At 42.1% G+C, this 18,253-nt stretch overlaps 1 protein-coding gene across 1 annotated transcript; it reads right to left on the reverse strand.

Moving 5' to 3' along the window:
* Positions 1–9,596: 9,596 nt before the first annotated feature.
* ythdf2 (YTH N6-methyladenosine RNA binding protein F2) lies at positions 9,597–17,837 on the reverse strand. Its single transcript, XM_022196606.2, has 6 exons — positions 17,621–17,837; positions 17,371–17,395; positions 16,079–16,158; positions 13,090–14,787; positions 11,429–11,494; positions 9,597–11,036 (listed from the first exon to the last, which is right to left on the reverse strand). The coding sequence occupies exons 1-6, from the start codon at positions 17,645–17,647 to the stop codon at positions 11,013–11,015; spliced, it is 1,920 nt and encodes a 639-aa protein (XP_022052298.2). The 5' UTR covers positions 17,648–17,837; the 3' UTR covers positions 9,597–11,012.
* Between the last annotated feature and the right edge of the window lie 416 nt (positions 17,838–18,253).

Consider the following 18,253-nt stretch of genomic DNA (forward strand, 5'->3'; position numbering starts at 1 on the left):
CACATGCAGCTGAGCCGCGTGTATCGCCACTGATATTTACAGAGTAAATACCCAAAATCCACATAACCGACTGTAAATACATGTATTCCCCTGCACATACACCCACACACTCGTAAGCTCTCCGGCTTCTTCCTGATCCCGTTTAAATCCTGTCATCACTGAGCATCACGTCTGTATGATTTGCAAGTGCATGAAGGCCATATACCTCTGCGTTCCCCACTGACCTGCAGGACTAAACGCCGCAGCTTGTCTAGCAAAAACACTTAAGGAGAGTGAAGACGCGTTTGTTTAAAGATTTCAGCTCACATACCTCCAGGCCAGAATTGTGTGTAATTGCTAAAAACTAGGGTGATCATATTTCTTGCACCAAAAAAAGAAAAAAGTTTTAAACAAAAATGCTCAGGAGTGTTGTTGCTACATTAAAATAAATTCGAACAATAGGTGTTGAACTGCAAAATTTGGGATTGTGTATTTTAAAAAAAAACATTTTTCCTGATATAAAGATGAAATGGCCATTCTAATGCAAAAATTTAAATTGGATTTATATTGATTGGTTTTACTGGCATATAGGGCACATTTCTGCTTCACTTCCACAATAAATACTGACCTCTGCAGCCACCACAAGTAAAAAAAGAAATGTATTTGCTGACTTTTGAAGCTAATGAAAATATTTAAAATAATTAAAACATCGCTCACAAATATTAGCATTTCCCATGGCACAAAAATATCAGGCATTCAACAAATCAGTGTGTGCAGCATTAGGTTTTCGTGGCCCTATTTGCATATTGAAAGACTATAGACTGTATAAACTCTCAGCACAATCTAGACAATCTGCACAGTCTGCGCTGAGGACCTGTAAAGCCACATTAACACATGAGAGAGGCTCTGGAGCACCAGTCTTTTCTAATGACTCGATAATCCGACCCAAATGCTGCCTGCTTGCTAATCTCTCCATCAGATTACCAAACTAGGGACGAGCACTGCCTATTTGTCCCGGCCTGTCTCCCTGCCTTTCCTGCCTGTCTGTCTCTCCCGGCTTGCCTCTTTGTATAATCGCTCGCCTCTTTCTCCTTGCATTTCTCTTTATGGTTGCAAAATAAATAAATAAATAAATTCCTTGCTTGCCTCCCTCCCTGTGATCTTCCTGGCTGTCTGCTCGTGGGGTTGCACGCCTGTTCGCCCGCTCTCATCCTCACAAGCTTTTAAAATGGAGGACGAGGTGGTAGGACCTCAAAATGCAGTTGCAAATCTCCCGTCTATCACCATGCCAGCATGCACCCGGGCAAACAGGCCTAATATAAACATATATGCATATACAGCACAGCATGCACGAAATGTATGACATGTTGTTAATGCCCAAAAATATTAAAGCTCATGCTTTGACTAAGAAATACACATAAAAATATCAGCATCCAAAAACAAAGAAAAAGGAAATTCATTTTCTTGATATCTCCCCTCATCTCCCCATCCTCCACAAATGGAAGGCCAAGCTGCTTGCATCGTTCCACCCCAGAGCTCTGCTGCAACATTACTGTGCATTTCATGTAAACACATCTAAACTAATGTCATATTTGTCACACACAAGCCATGTCTGAGTCCATATATTAACTATAAAACGCTGACACTGTTTTCTGCCTGCAAGGCCCCTGCAAAATGTCTGTTTGATTTTACAGAAATCACTCCACGTCTGCCTCCGTGCGTGAGTACATCTGCGTTGTGTTTGCAGGCGTGTGTGTTTGGACTGATGTGCGTCTGCGTCTCATATCCTGTAGCTCAAACTGCTGTTGACAGTCTGCACAAAACTTTTGACGTTCAGCTTTTCACAAAATAACACTTGACGCAGCTAATGCTAACTGAACATGAGTCTGAATTATCCCTACGTATCTGGCAGTTTGTGCAGCTTCACTGACAGGCTGGAGACAGATCGTATTTTCCATGAAAAAATAATATAGCAAATTCGAGGACATTTTATTCCACCAAGGCATAGGATTCTGCGTGATATTTAAAACAGATATTTTACGCTTTTTGCTAAAACGGAGATCAAAGGGTGTGAAGCGAAAGTGTGTCAAATTGCTACCACCGTGGAGACATGCAGCCGTTTAGCCTGCCTGGTTTTTAGTAACACCCGACAAATATCACACTGAGAGCAGTGGCCGAACCATAGGATTCAAACTTCCAGGATGACTTCAAACTGCATCATTACTCACAACTGAACATAAATAAATGATCAAAATCAACCTGAGCTGAACACAGAAAGCAGGGCTGCTGATGTGATTTGCATTATTAAAGTAAAATAAAATAATGTATTCGACATATAGATGAAAAAATGGTTTAATTAGCACTTGAAATAGAGAATGACAGCATTCTGCTATAAACTGCTCTGGGAAAAAAATGGCGAAACTAAAACTGACAATCATTATAAGGGGGAAAAAATGTGGAATATAGTGGGATAAGTCAAAACATGAACACCCAAAAAATATACTCATACAGGATGGATCTCTTCCAGAACAGATATGACAGTTGTAGATGTTGACACATTTCAAAATAATGAGAAAGGTTAGGAGCGGGGATTTCGGGATGAGCTAAGTGGTGAAGTGAGGCATGAGAAGGGAAAGAGCAATGGAGGGCTGGAGGAAGCGAGAGATGGAAAAGGACTGGTAATAAAAAAAAAGAGACAGAGAGGGAGAGAGAGAGAGAGAGAGGTGAGGTGGGCCCTGGTAGGTTCAACACTGTTAATGGACGAGTGTCTGTGTGCATGCACTGGAGTGTGTGTTTGAGAGGGAGGAAGAGCAGAGGAGGAGGAGGAGGAGGAGGAGGGGTGTTTCTGTGGCTGTCCATTTCCCGGGATCAGCTGATGGTCGCGGATGATGGAGCGGAGAGGGGTCAGGGGTCAAAACCTTGCATTGTCAGCCTAGCTCTGCTCTCCCGTGGGGTTCCATCCCCCCCACCTCTCCCATGCGTCCCCCTCGCTGCCTCCTGCACATTTACATACATTTATCAACACTGTGTGTCGTCGCAGGCTCGGGCCGAGGAGGGGGGGGGGAAAAAAACAGAAAAAAAAAGCGGTTGCGCTGCATGCATTGCTGCCTGGCTACCCCTGCAGTCTGCACCGCTGCAGCTCATGCATCCATCGCAAAGTCATATTTGCGAGCATTTTTTTTCTTTTTAGATTGTGTCGAAACACGCGTTGGCGTATGTGCATCGGCATGAAATATGTATGTGCTCTATATCTGGACAAATTTGTGCACCTCCATGCACATGTGTGTGTGTAGGACAAGACAAGGCCTCCCATCCCCCCCACCCCCCAGTATTAGGCCTACCCTCCTCACCCCTCATCCCTCCTCCCATTCCCATCACCCCCCCCCCCACACACACACACACACACACACACACACACACCTCCCCCCACTTTGCCTGTGTAATCCCTGCCAGCTGGCCCTGTTGGCTAATCCCTCTGCACTGATCAGCTGGGCCACGCATCCAGTACGGGACAGGACAGGGACAGGGGCAGATAGGGGCGGGACGCTCTATATGTGTGTGTGTGTCTGCATGTGTGTTTGTGTGCGTGTGTGTGTGAGGTGGGGGGTGGTGTCGACCAGAAAGCATAAATTGAAGCCCGTGCCTTCGCCTCGGCGCAGTGTGTCTGTGTGTGAGCCAGTTGCCTGTTCCTCCTCGTCCGTCCATCCCTTATCTCTCTCCTTCTCCTCCTTCTCCCTTGGATCCTTATACATATATACCTCTCCGGCTTATATATGTATATTTTACGTCTTGGGGCTCTTTTCGTCTTCCTTTTTGGTTTTGTCTTGAGCAGATCCAAATGGATTTTTTTTCTCCCTAATGGTGGTGACTGGGTAGAATTTAGCTGAGTTTTTTTTTTCCTTTTTTCCTCTTCCTCTTTACCCTGACTGCATGCGTGACACCTGCCTGCCTGCCTCCCGTCCCTCCAGCCCCCTTGTCCGCCATCCCACCACCACCACCACCCCCCGTGTTGTGCCTGCTCCCCCTGCTCTTCCCAACCCACAAGGACCTTCACAGGATGGAGCTGCGCAGTCACAGCTACAACTACAGCAACAACAATAACAAAACCAGGACCAAGGACCTGAAAGGAGGAAATACTCTGCAGCTTCTCTGCTATTTTTTTTTTTTGCCTCGTCTTTAGAGAGGAAGGATATATTTGAATCTGAGACAAAAAAAAATGTGTTCTGTTTGTGCTACAGTAGCATACTATAGGTTAAAATAGACAGGCGTTGAGCGCAGTGGTCAAGAGTTTTAAAAAAAGAAGGATTTTAGGTGTAACACTTACAGTATTTACTGCACAGTCTTGTGAAACGGCGAAGAAGCTAAATTTTCCTTTTCATGTTTTTGCTTTGTGTCAAACATCGGTATTTACTCTTTGCTAAATTATTAATCTGTATACGCAGCTTTTTTAAATCACAGGATGGAGATTGTTGTTATTTAGATCATGTTTTCCCGTCTGTATAGGGCTATAGTTACATGCGCAGAGTGCACAGAGAGAGAGAACAGTAGAGAAGAGATGGAGAGTAGGAGGGAGGGAGGGTAAGGGGGAGATAACGACACAGCTTTACCAACTGTAATGAAGAACTGCTTGGTCTGGTTAAACCGTACCAAGCTCTTAATCAGGAACAGGGGAGGCAGTGCTCTGGTGAGGAGAAGGCATAGCGATGCATCGCAGCGCGTTCTCATATACATCTAGTCGTCATCCTTTGTTTTGCTCTGGGAGGAAGATGGTCTGCAGGAATGGTAGCAATCAGGTAGCTGGGCTGCTGCTCTCTTTACGGTGCAACAAAGGTAGCTTTGCTCGCTCGCTCTATCTCACTCCCTGTTTCTCTGTGCTCTCCTCTCTCTGTGGTGCTTTTTTAATGATGTGCTGTAGTATGTGTATACAGAGAATGTCTTAATGGTGTGAATCTTGCTTTGATGATCTCTACATGTATTTTTTTGTTCACATTTTGTTGCTGGAAACCCTTTCTCTTGCTCATCCTTTAAAAAAAAAAAAACATGCATGCATTTACACACTGTGGGCAGGAGGATTCACAATGTCATTGGCTTGTATCATATGTTGTTGTTTTTTTGCTGTATTGTCTGTATAGAAAACATGATTTCATTGCAAAAGGGAGAATGCATGTCAGCGTGGGATTAGCATGCAATGTACTTTTGACGTGTGAAAAGGACCGCATAGCCGCCTGTGAGCCCACAGGGATGAGAGATCACAGGTGAGGAGAGAGGAAAGTCAAACAGGGATGGACGGACGACATGCAGAAAAAAACAGGATGTACTTTTAAGACTGAGAAAGTGACACCATTTAGCAAACGGTGCACATGTTGAGGGACAGCGTTGGTAAGTGACAGAATATGAAAAGTGGCCGGGAACGCTTTGGAAGTTTGGGTTTGAGCTCTTTGTGTTCACAGTGGACCTTGATTTAATTTCAATACAATTAAGGCACGCGGTGAATGCCAAGAGAGAAGCCACAGTCTTCGCTCACCTGAGAGACCAGCACGAAACCCGCCACAGGACAGGAGATAACCGCACAGATGGATGTTCCCTACAATCCTATGAGATTAACGAGAGAAGCAGGAGAATGAGCATTAGGGCAGAGTTACAGAGCGGGGACGTAAGACAGCCGAACGGGTCAGTTAATGCAAACCACAGATGGTATATTCTTAGGACATAGAGGGAGCGAACACACAATAATCATTGGGCAAAGGTCTGCTAATATACTGGTTTCCATACTGTCAGAACAGACAGAGCCGTAGGCAGCCTACCAGTGTCGGTCCTTTGGCCAAATGGACAGAGGGATCACACTAGGGGGATTTACCATGTGGTGACAGAGGGCCACTTCAAAGGTCTGTGTGTTTACGCATGAGTGTACACTTGCCCTGTCTGAGAGGAAGATGAGAAACAGGGTGAAGATGCTATAAGGGCATGATGTGCTGTTGGAGAATTATTGTATTTTTTTTCAGCTCAACCATCAGGCCTATCATAAAATGCGAAAACTCCTCTGAATCACTCTCATGCATGCTGATTTATTCTATTCCCAATGATCAGATTTCCATCGCCATCCACACTCTAAACTCATTTAACGTGATCGCTTCTTTAATTTTTTTTGCTTGTGGGTTTCAGTATCACGCTTTTGTTTGTGGTTTTTGTTCTGCAAAAAGAAAAAAGTCTCAATAAAGAAGTCATATCATGAACTACATTTCTCTTTGTACGATCTAGTATTTCTTTTCAAAGTAAAATAATAAAAAAAAAAGGCCCAAAGCACATCAAGTAATTTAAATAATGAGCTTCAGTTCTACTCCTATAATCACAGAGCTGCATCAAATGATTCAAGCTGTAAATCGCTGTAGGCAACAGAGATGTGAGCTGACCTACATCTCAGATGATGGAGGCGGAATACACACCAAAATAAAGAGACCGAGAAAGAAATTTTGAATTTTGCATAGATTCCTTTCTAGCTGTTTTATTTACTGCTGTAGCTGTAATTTTTTGAAGGGTATAGTCTAGTCAGAATATGACTCAGTGTGTTTATCGTAGGAAGTGTAGATAAAATCATCACGAAAACATCAGTGAAAAATTTAGAAAGGAGAGATTTTAACATATTTCTCTGGAACATATCCAGCATCTTTAGTAGGCCGATATGCTTCTTTATGTTGATATTGCTAGTGAGTGGCATTTCATTATTTCCTGTCATCTCCACACAATCGGGGCGTGCAGAGGGCAAGTGTGCCACATATGTTACGACAGAGGTCATCAACTGTTTTCAGGCCCCTTTGACTGCCTGTCCGCACATTATGCATTCTCAAAAACTCTCATTTCAATTGGGACACTAAGCGAAATGAAGGGGGGGGGCACTCAATATATATCAACAGTGCAGGACCCCTGGTGATTGAGAGCAGGTGACCGTATAGAGACCCCCCCTCACATGACAAAAACATTCATCATCATGACATGTTCTTATTCCTAAATAGCGTACATATTATTGTAGGGGCTCTCGCTTTCAGTTCTGAGAAATAATGCTGATAAATTGATGACAAGTGTAAAATTTTCATTCCATTGAGGGAGGTAGATATTTATACAGTTAAAAAAAAACTTATTTTAGCATGCAGCAAAATTAATTCTATGTAATGTATAAGGAGCTTGTGTTATTTAAAAAAAAATACAGATAAAATATGACTAAGTGATTGAAGTGCAAACAGTGGAGTCTATAAAAATATATATTTAATTTTCATTCTATTAAAAATCAAGCCTTTCGGATATATTGGTGCGTTTTTTCTTCACTTTATCTATATGCAGGCTTCCTGAAACAAAATGCACGAAAAGAGAGAAGAAATCTAATTTAGTCATGTAAATAGAGGTCGGGTTGGCGACATGGTGAAGCGTCACTAATGGAAGAAAGAGATGGATGCCTTATGATAATGAGGGGGAAATAAAGAAGAACCATGACCTTGCAGTGCAATATGAACCCACAGACACAACGCATTTAATGTGCACCTCTCTGACTGAACACAGGAAATAATAGGCTGCAACAGAAATAATTCAAAATATTTTCACTGTGAGGACACAAAGGCAGGTTCGTAGAGTTTAATGTTTGAAACGAGTAATATAGAACATCTTAAATCAGCGCGCAAACAAGATGCGCACTGAATTCTTACTGCATTGTGATTGATTTATTTTTTAAACTGGATCTGAATTAGAGGAGATTGACTGGTGATAATTCAAATACCTCTTGTGAATTTAATCAATACTTTGTTCAAATGGGGGGGGAAAGTCCTGTGTAACCAGTGTGGAGCAACTTATTGTGGTTTCTCCATCTCATCCAATGCGTTTATAAGCTCCATGTGCGCTCTGAGATGTGAGTGTTGACCCCCCACCTCCTCCTTCACTTTCTCCTCTTGGTCCCATTTTTTCCTCCTTTCTCCTCCTCCTTCATCGTCTCGGTAGCTGTATCTGCCTCTGTTTTATGGCCGCTCATTTGCATCCCAGGAGGGGCTGAGAGGCGTCCCCAGAGACGCGCCAAGATAAGGGTCACAGGAGATCCCCTCCAGGCAGCGTGTTCGCCACGCACCCTCCACGCAGACACGACACGTGCCGTCGACCTCCCCTCTCGACACCCTGCTCGCACGCACGCGCACATACACACACACACACACACACACACACACACACACACACACACACACACAGAGTTGTTCTTTTGCTGACATTTTAGTCCCAAAATTCTGAGTGACGCTCGACTCTCATTACCTTATATGTTTTCCTTGCAGACTAGTTATTTTGTTGCCTATATTCCTTTAATTAATACCATAATTATTATATTTTAGGCCAACATTAAATAGACTGTATATGTAGCCCAGGTCAGTTTTTCTAGTGTGTAAGTGTGTAGTGGAGAGAGGGGTAGCCTTCCTCCATTTTGTTTATTTTTATTTTTTTTGAAGATTATGAAATAAAAGGACGACATCTTTGGAGGAGTAAGGGCTCAAAAAATAAAAAAGTGAGTTCAAAAATGCTAATTTATAAATTAAGTCCATCATAAAAGCATCAAAACCAGGAATTAGCCTTTTCTGTAAGTTATACATAAATTACTAGCTTTTAAAAATATATATTACTTTACATATACTTGGTAGCAAACAGTAACTTTTGCAATTTTTTAAGTACATATCAAATCTTGCAAGTTTTCTGCACAGTGGCCACTTCATTTGTGAAGACAGTCAATTGTTTCAACTTTTAATTTGAAAGGAAAGTTGTTTTTTAATTAGCAGCCTCATATTTCATTAGTGATATTGCAATTTACCTTCTGCACTCACAGGTCACATCAATCCATAAAATGTTCCCTATAATCCATCTGTAGTGTTTAGAGCAGTGTTTTGAATAATTAGAAAACACAAAAAATTGCCACATTTTTAGACCAAAATTTAACCAAAAAACGTCTTGATGCAGGGACCCGTTTTTTTTTTGTTTGTTTGTTTTTTTGGGGGGGGGGACTCTCAACACCAGGCAGATGAATCTGCACTTGAGCCAAAATTGAAAATCAAGAGCAGTAAACAGTCCTGTGTCGCCCCCGTGTGTCCGTTACGTTTAGTACAACCGAAATGATTAGTGCAGAAAATGGCGGATTGCAGATTATTTATAGGCAACACATCGAGTTACACAGGATTGTATAGGTACATGCACTGTAAGTAGGAATCATACTTTATCTTTGAAGTCAATTTCTGTCATGTCAAACTGTTTTCTGTTGACATTCATCTAAGCCGATCAAGTAGGGCTTTAAGTTAGCATCTGCTCAGCTTAAAGCGACTAAATTAAAACCAACCCCGATCAAGTCTAATTGAAGAGTCAATTTACAAAGAACAACGGTGCCCAAAACAGATACTGTCCTTCATGTACAGAAAAATATAGTAGTAGGCTACATTAATGGTGTCTGGTCCCCAAATTAAGTGCAACATAGTAAACACACATTTTGCAGTGTACTCAGAACATCAACATACATTAAATGCCAGAGGGCACAACCCAGGAAGACAGAAACAAGAGGCCACCCATGTGACTAAAAATGGCCAATGAGGAGAGGAACCCACATGTGACTTTGTGGAGCATCTTTATTATGCCACAAATAAAAGCCAGTAGTTCTGAAAGAGGACCTTGTGTTTTTTTATGTATTTTTTTTTCTTTTACTCACCAACAATGACATTCTGAAAATGGTCAAAGCTGATTGTGATGGTATAAGTGTGTATGGTTGGCTGAGCAGAAACAAGAATCTGGGAGTGTGGAGGACAAGGCGGACTTGGAAAGTAGAGAGGTAAGAAATGCAGGGCGTTATGGTGCAAATTAAAGTCTCAATGGGGAGGGATCAGGTTGAATATGATGGTTAGCAGAAAAACATTCATTAATATAGCCTACTCGTGTGGGAAAATAGAAAATAAAAATGCACAGACATGCTGCATGACAAAACTGCTTTCCACAGTCAAACAAGGGGAATGCACACCATTCTGCTGAATATACCACATTTATTACTTTTGAACTGATTAATAGAAAGAGTGGGGGCAAGGCCACTCGCATCACTGTCTTTAGAAAACGGAGGAAGGGGAAGAAAAAAAAAAGAAAGCAGCCCAAAGCAACAATGAATTAACTTGTCTAAGAGAAAGAAAGCGGGTAAATTAAGTCCAATGAAGACTGTTAACAGAGGGCCCCAATTTTTTAGACCATAAAATTATACAGTGAGCAAGGCTCATCAACTTAACATTTCTTCTGTTATCAAACACTTGACCCCCTTCCCTACTCTTCCTCCATAAGATCCTCATGACCCTACCTCCCCCACACACTCCATCCAACACATGGGGAAACAAAATAGAGGGCCTTTCTGAACATCTGCAGTCCTCTTGAACAAAAACATGGCAAGCATGTATAAAAGATTCTGGAGTGAGCGTAGTTGGCACCCGCCTACGATGAAAATCCACTGAGGAGGAAACTCCGCTGGGTCCTGGATGAAGATTTGAGCATCCTCAGAAGACAGAGGTGGGGATGGGGGTAACAAAGAAAATGAGACAAACTGCCCATTCTTCACTTTGGGACACTATTATTAGCCAACACTACAAATTTCTATTGGATTTGTGTGTTCATGTGAGAATTACAGACTTGCTCTTGGACCATAAAAACAGGATGATCCTTTCATTAAAAAAAGGGAAAAAAAAGGAAAAAAGCAGCATACAAGGGAAAAAGCATATGTAGTGGAATGGGGTGGGGCAAAAAAGATTTCACCTAAGGATGCTATGCATTTAGTTGTAGTCCTATGAATAATCGTTTCCTTTTCTTTTTACTACAAGTTCGAAGTAAGTCTTTAAAGTCAAAAGAAATCAAAGTCTTCATTTAGTTTTTTGTCCTTTGTTAATTCTTCACCCCTATTAGAATTTCTTAAAGAGATCTGGATGTACTGATGTAATGGGGTGGACAGGGCTTTAAGGGGGGCCATTGCAGTCTTTTGACCAAAGCACCAACTGTTACTTGACTCGTCCTTGGCGCTCCTAGAACAAAATCAAAAGGACACCAAGTTACACAAAAAGCAATTGCATCGTACAAAATAATAGCAGACTACAAGTGACAAAGATCCCTTAAGTTTCTGCTGATAGTTCTTTTATGGAGTCTACTGTGCAAAGACTTCGCAGGCATCCACTTCATAATGACATTTAGCAAATTATAACCTGAGATCTTGCTTTTGTGTAAATGTCAACTCAAACAGATGTGGGTTTATGGTGACAATGTCGGAGAGCTCAACAGCATTAAACAACTCAAGTCTTAGATATGATAAAACATTAAGTACATGGTGTGTCTGAACATTTTTAAGTCGCCGTCTCTATCAAGTATTAAAACACCATACGAATAGCTTCAGGACATGACTGAAGATGAGGCAAGTTACCTGAAGCCTGTAATGACTCCTGTTGCTTGGGTTGCTGGGATATGGCTCACTGCCTTGGACCTCCACCTGCCACACAAAAACTGAGTGTAACTGAAGGATTTCAGATTCAAATAGACAATCCCCTGGATCTTTGTCACACATTTAGCAAAGATTACTTTGAAACCAGTCCAGATTATAAACGGCAGAGGATTTTGGAAAGACTATGGTAACATAACTGGAACATCAGGTCAGGATCAAAAGCTAAAATGCAGATTATAACTCTGCCAACTGATATATCACAGGTGTTAGAGATACATACAACCAAATGGCACAAAGCCAAATGTCTAATTTTTCTTTAAGCCAATTATCCATGTAAAACTGCAATGTACAAATAATGTGGTCGCCCTGGATAAAGACTACATGTCAGTATTTTTTGTCTTCGAGTCTATGTGTCAACAGAAAAGTGGCATTGACATAATTCAGCACTGTTTTGGAAAGCTGCAGGTTAGATATATTAATATTGTTTACATACATATGGCAGTATAACACAGAAAATAGTGTTTGCCATTTTGATACCTTAGACAAACAGTTATGTTGCAGCAAAATCATAGCAGTGTTTAAATGAATACAAATGACCGCAAGATTATAATTGCTTGTCATTTTTTGGACAGCCGTCTTGTTTGCCATCAAGTGTTAGAAAAGCAAGGTGCAGATAAAACCAGTGTACCCACAAACCCTGTGCAAAATACATGTTCTAAAATATGGCTATTGAGGTGCTTCTTTTCATTCTGTTGCTTTAGCAAACAATATATTGTCCTCCTAATGCATACCTCAACTACGCAAACATATAGTGGAATAAATACAAATCAACATCCCACGATAATAGCTACTGCAACATAATGCCAATTATGTTAAGGTGCCAAAAGGTTAAAAGGCTGCTGTGGTATGAAATGTTTTAAGTCAATATTGTGTACTCTAATTTGCCCTGCGGTAAAGGCAAAGGTGACAGAATGTGTAGCACTGCTGTCAGGACCCCAGTATTACTCAGTAACCTTTCCACAATGAACAAATGCAAACAAATATAATTAAATCTCAGGAAACTGCAATAAACATTTGTTTTTCTATTTTTTGCTTCAGCTTGCTACTGATAGTTTAACACAAGAAAAGAAGCATTAAATACATAATGGCCATAATACATTTTCCATAACTTCAGAAGGTTGCACACCAGATACCACTAATTAAGCTGTTATAATTAAACAAACAACAATACAAAACAATTCAATGGATTTCCAGACATGCAGTCATATAGTCACTAAATATTTCAATTTTGTAATTTTAGGCTCAAGTAAATATCAGTGCTTAAAGATTTTTGTGGGTCATACCTCTGTGGCTGTTTTATTTTAAAGCAATGCATTACAAGCGAGTGATAACAGGTGGAAACCATAACACCACAGAGAAAGCTGGAAACAAAATAAAGTCACAAAATATCCTTGTGTATAATCACATCATTTTGTCAAAGATTTAAAACCTTGAAACTTTGCTGTATTCCTTTGTAATGCAAAAAGAAATGTACATGCGCAGGCATCTATACAGCCTTCATACACTGCACCTTTGTCAACCTAAGTTAAGAGCACTTTAATTCATCTGCTTTATCATTCACTTTATTCAACAGTAACTGTTACCTTTTTCACACATTCTTCCTCCTCCTGACGCTTCTCGTAGTGAGAAAAATCATCAAAGATGGAAGTCGTGTGTTTATATCCAGCGATGATCTTTAGCACCTGCCTGGCCTTGTCCAGTGGCACCTCCTGTGTGTCCCGAGAGTTGGTCACTGGCTTATTTTCGTTGTTCTCCAGTCGAATGTGCCTCAGCTGACTGTTGGGAACGTCCTTAACAAAGATCCAGCGCACATCAAAACGACCCTTCCATTTGTCCTGTGACCACACGCCAGCAGACGTGTTGTAGTCCACGGGTGAGCGCATCTCTGCTACCCCACAGAAGTGACCACTCCCATTGACACTGAACAGAAGATAAAGTGGCCCTTTGCCACCCAACGAACGGTACGCTGCGTCAAGCCTCTTGTTGCCGTGCTCCGTGCTGCACCAAATATTGTACTTGATGGAGCGGTGGATGTCATCTTCAGAATAGCTCTTGATGATAAACACTCGGCCCTGCTTGGGATTCCAGTCAAAGTCCTTGGGGTTATAATTGTTGACCATGCGCAACTTCTCTAAAACTGGGTGAGGCTCAGATGGCACCCCGGGAACCACACCCACACCAGAAGAGGTGGGAGGCGACTGACCTGTACCACTCCCACTGGCATCCCCAAATCCATTGGCCCGGTTCCGTGGAGGGACCCAGCGGGTAGGCTGAGAAGGTTGCTGTTGTTGGCTTGGTGGCGGAGGAGGGCCCTGCGAGAGAGGAGGCTGGGGCATTTGAGCCATACCTGGCTGCCCACCAGGTGGAAGCTGATGCTGCCCCATCTGGGAAACAGGTGGAACCAGCTGTCCATTGCTCAGGGGCATTTGTGGGTTCCCTGCTGCAGTAGCTCCGGGCTGCGGGGAAGCCTGATTTGGCGGCTGCCCGTTGCTGGGAATAGGGGGCACCTGCTGGGGAGTGGCAGCTTTAGGCATGGTGCCCTTGTTGTCCCAAGTGCCGATGTCCATGTTGTGTTTAATGGGCGGAGGAGGCAAATTGGCACCAGCCATGCCACCCTTGGTTTTAAGCTTGGGTTGAGGCTTGGCTGGCTTGCTGGCAATATCGGCCCAGGAGGCGGGCTTGGCAGGGGCAATAGAGACAGGAGGCATGCTGGGAGGTCCTACAGATGATACGGGGCCAAGAGCACCCCCACCAGGTAAGCCAGAGCCAACCACCTTCGGAGCCATGTCCCCATTACCACCAGGAGCAGCACCGCCGATCTTAAGCCCCGCCATACCCTGGTCAAGGCTGTTCTTACCGGGTGCCTTGTTAAGGGGCTCGTTGGCAGCAGGTGCAAATGGGGACTGTCCATCGATCATGGCACCCCCAAGTGAGCTGGGAGCATAGGCATAGCTGCTGCTGTAGCCAGAGCTCTGCGGTGTCCCCGACTGTCCCTGAGAGCTGCTATTGCCCCATGCTGAGAAGTCGATGCCACTGGGGAAAAAGTTGAAGCCATGCTGGCCTAGGAATGGGTTGTTCCCCAGTGGGCCTGGCTGGCCAAACATAGCGTCCGGGAGGTAGTGGGGTTCCCCATTGCTCAGCTGTCCATAGGAGGCCAGGTAAGGCATTGGAGGGTCCCCACCTGTGGACCATGCTGCCTCATTTAGGGAGTAGGAAAATCCTATGGAGGGGCTGTAGTAGCTGGGCATGTACGAGTCCGACATGGCCGTATAGGCATTGCTCTGAATAGAAAAAGAATAAAATTTAGTGACAAGAATTAAAATACTTTGCAACAACACAATTATACCTAAATATTAAGTTAACATAACTACCAACACTATTAGATAATATAAGCTTCTTTAAAATGAATATACCTTGCTCTTGTGGATCCAAAAAGTCAGACCAAGATAAAACATGAGCACTGAATTACTGTCATCACACATCAAAGACTCAACACAAAATAGTAAAGTAACAGTCCTGCTTTCTTAGTATCCCTACTCCTCTCTTCTAATCTAATCTATAAATACATAGCACTACACAATGAGCTATGTTGCTTTCTCCTTATTTATAGTCTCTTGAAAGATGTTGCATCTTTCTGAGTGGAGGAAAACAGACCCCATTATTTTTCTCTACTGCTCAGTTCACAGTATGTCTGATACTACAACAAAGGAACATCATCTACCACAGAGTGACAGGAAATAATATCCAAAAGGCCAATGAAAACAAGACAGCCAACAAAAGTGCTCATTCCAGCTGCACATTGTTTAGGTCTGCCTGGATTTCTTAGTAATGCAAAAACCAAGGCTGTTCACACAGCTCACATAAAAGGCATCAAGGCCAGTGAAACACATGTGCTTACTAATCTTCTGCTAAAGAATTTCCTTTTAGTTTAATTAAAAACTATTCCCAAAAGCTTTTCTGAGTAATCATCTGCAATCAATGACTTCTGACATTTAGAAAAGAAGTTCTGAAACCACAACAAATCTGTTTACTCACTATTCTGCATCTTCATACACTAATTTTATTCCTAGGGATGTGCAGTTTATAATGATTTGCCATACATACACCTTACTCAAGCTTACATTAGACCTAGATAATCTCACATCTCCAAAGTTCAATTTAAAAACAACAATACACAGTGTATTGGAGATATTACATATTAGCCAAACTACAAGATCAGTATTAGGGCTAATGTGGCATTTACAAATTGACCAACTGATCACTACTGTTGACTCTGAACATGTGCTACTAACTTTAGAAATAAGCATCTTTCCTCCTCTGACTTACTTAAAATGAAAATACATATTGTGGATGTACAAACATCCACAACTACCATTTTCTTCAGAAAAACTATTACTACTCGGTAAAGTTAATACTTGTTGATTTTTTCTATTAATATCACTTCTATCATTACTGAGCCATGCTATAAAAAAGATTTATGATTAAAGTTGAGCACAATCTTAGGGGTATGATGAAAAGAAGTGATTCAACTGAAAAGAAGCACCTGCAGACAAACACTGGTCAAACGCTTACCTGTCTGGCCTGAGTATTCAGGTAAGGCTCAAACTCATCGTCATTCAAAGTATCCTTTTGGGTCACAGCTCCGTTTTGCACTGAAAATAAAACAGCATTGATGTAAACTGTGTGTACAGGTTTGTGTGATTCCAGAAATGTCAGTGCAAGATGTTATCAGGTCAATTTAACACCATAACCACTTGTTACATAACAAAACTGTTCCTTGAAACAATTTATAGGTGTTGTAGTGAAATCAAAAGCTGAGAATGATATCACACTTCATACTGTAACTGTAAAACATGCTGCAGGCTACACAGCGTATCTGTGCACAATTAAATGAAGTGGGTCTGGTAAAAATTTAAATGCGCTAGGCAGTGGATACACAACGCTATAAAATAACACTAAAGCAACTCCTGGGGATTACACCATGAAAAACAGTTCAAATTCTAATGTAATATTTAATAATAACTGCAGGTGGACGTAGGTGTTCTCACAACTTATAGGTGTTCTCAGTTATAGGCAGCACTACTGTGTTTAGCGTCATGAGGTTGTTTGGGAGCTTTTCGGGACGTGGAAAAAACGCAATAAAACACAGACGGGATAGTAAACACGGGCTATTTAACATTACAGTCTGGGCAGCATGTTGACGGGAAACGAGAGGCCCATTTGGACACAGGAAAAAGCGTGTCGGAAGACGTGTCATTTTGGGTTAACTTAGCAACCCGCTAGCGTTAGCACGCTAGCTATATGGTCAGCTGCATGCAGTTAGCAGCGTCTCCATGTTAACGAGCGCCAACAGTCCTTTCAACTTGACAGACTTGGCTAACATTAGCCGAGTGCTCAACGTGCTAGGGTGACACCTATAGCTTAACATTACACAAATGTTTCACAGTGAATGATATCAAGAGAGGCTGAGTAGTAAAAATATATTCTCGCCTCGGTCGGTGCAATGAATAGCGTTACAAGTTCAACCAGGAAAAGGATGCTATGTGTATCATGTTGCCATTTAGCTAAATGATAGCTAGCCTAATGCTACCTGTAGGAACCTTAACGAAAGAATTTCAGAGCCGTTACGGACACTCAAGACCGGCGAATTAAAGGGCTGGGAACACTTAAATGAAAACAGTGTCGGTGTGTGTTCCATTTAAATGTTAAATTAAATGTAGAAATACTGATACAGACAGGCCCATTTGCCAAGAAGCTAGGAAGCCAGCTATCGCATCCGCGCACGCAAGATTTTCAAAGCGCACGTCAAAAGATCCGCATTCACTGAGCCTGAGTCGATAACGTTAGACAATATTTGTTCTTACCTTTATTAGCTTGGCCTTTCGGTCTCTGGATTGGGTCCAGGTGATTCATGAAGGTTTGATTTATGAGAAGAGAGGAAGGGGAAAAATAGATGAAGAGATATATTTTCAGCAGTCAGTTCCTTTAGCAGGTGGTCAGGCCTACTGCACTACTGAGCCACAGCCGCTGCCTCTGAGCTAAGCTATCCTCGCTAGCCGTCGCGATGCTGACAAATTTGGCCCTCGTAAATGTTCAGAAAATACCTCTCTTTACCTGTTCAAGAAGGCTGCTGGCTGACATGTCTTTCCCCCCCGGAGCCTGTGTAACTGTATTTACTCCTAAATAAAAGCGGCAGGGTGTAGAATTAGTCTAGCTATTTAAGAGTTTCAGCCAATCGCCCTTATCTCTCTACAGAGCCTGGTTTCTACACAATGGCGGGCTGCAGTTTGCTTGACAGACTCCTCAACATGGCTGGGCGGCCCTCGTCAACCCACGATGCATTTATTTACAGCGAGCAGGCGCCCCCTAGTGGCGTGGAGGAGCCAGGTGACTACGACCTGTCCCAGGAATAACAGTACTGTAAATATGAAAATCCAGTTTATTAATTAATGAATAAAATAAAGCCAAATAAAATACGTTTTTTTTTTACTAGAAAATATGTTTTTTTAAATACTAAAGCATCATATTTCATGCCATCAAACTGTCACAAAAACTTGTCAGCCCCACAATTTACTTTCAAAAGAGCTATACACACCATTAGACAATAGACAGTTTATGTGCCGCAACTACATCCTGTCATTGAACTGACAGTATATTTTTCAATGAAATTTTTTCAAAACTTGATGCTTTGGCAATACTGTTAACCTGATTTTCACACCAATAAGGTATAATGAATTGTAAAATGGT

This window comes from Acanthochromis polyacanthus, chromosome 1 (assembly GCF_021347895.1).
Source record: "Acanthochromis polyacanthus isolate Apoly-LR-REF ecotype Palm Island chromosome 1, KAUST_Apoly_ChrSc, whole genome shotgun sequence".
Lineage (NCBI taxonomy): Eukaryota > Metazoa > Chordata > Actinopteri > Pomacentridae > Acanthochromis > Acanthochromis polyacanthus.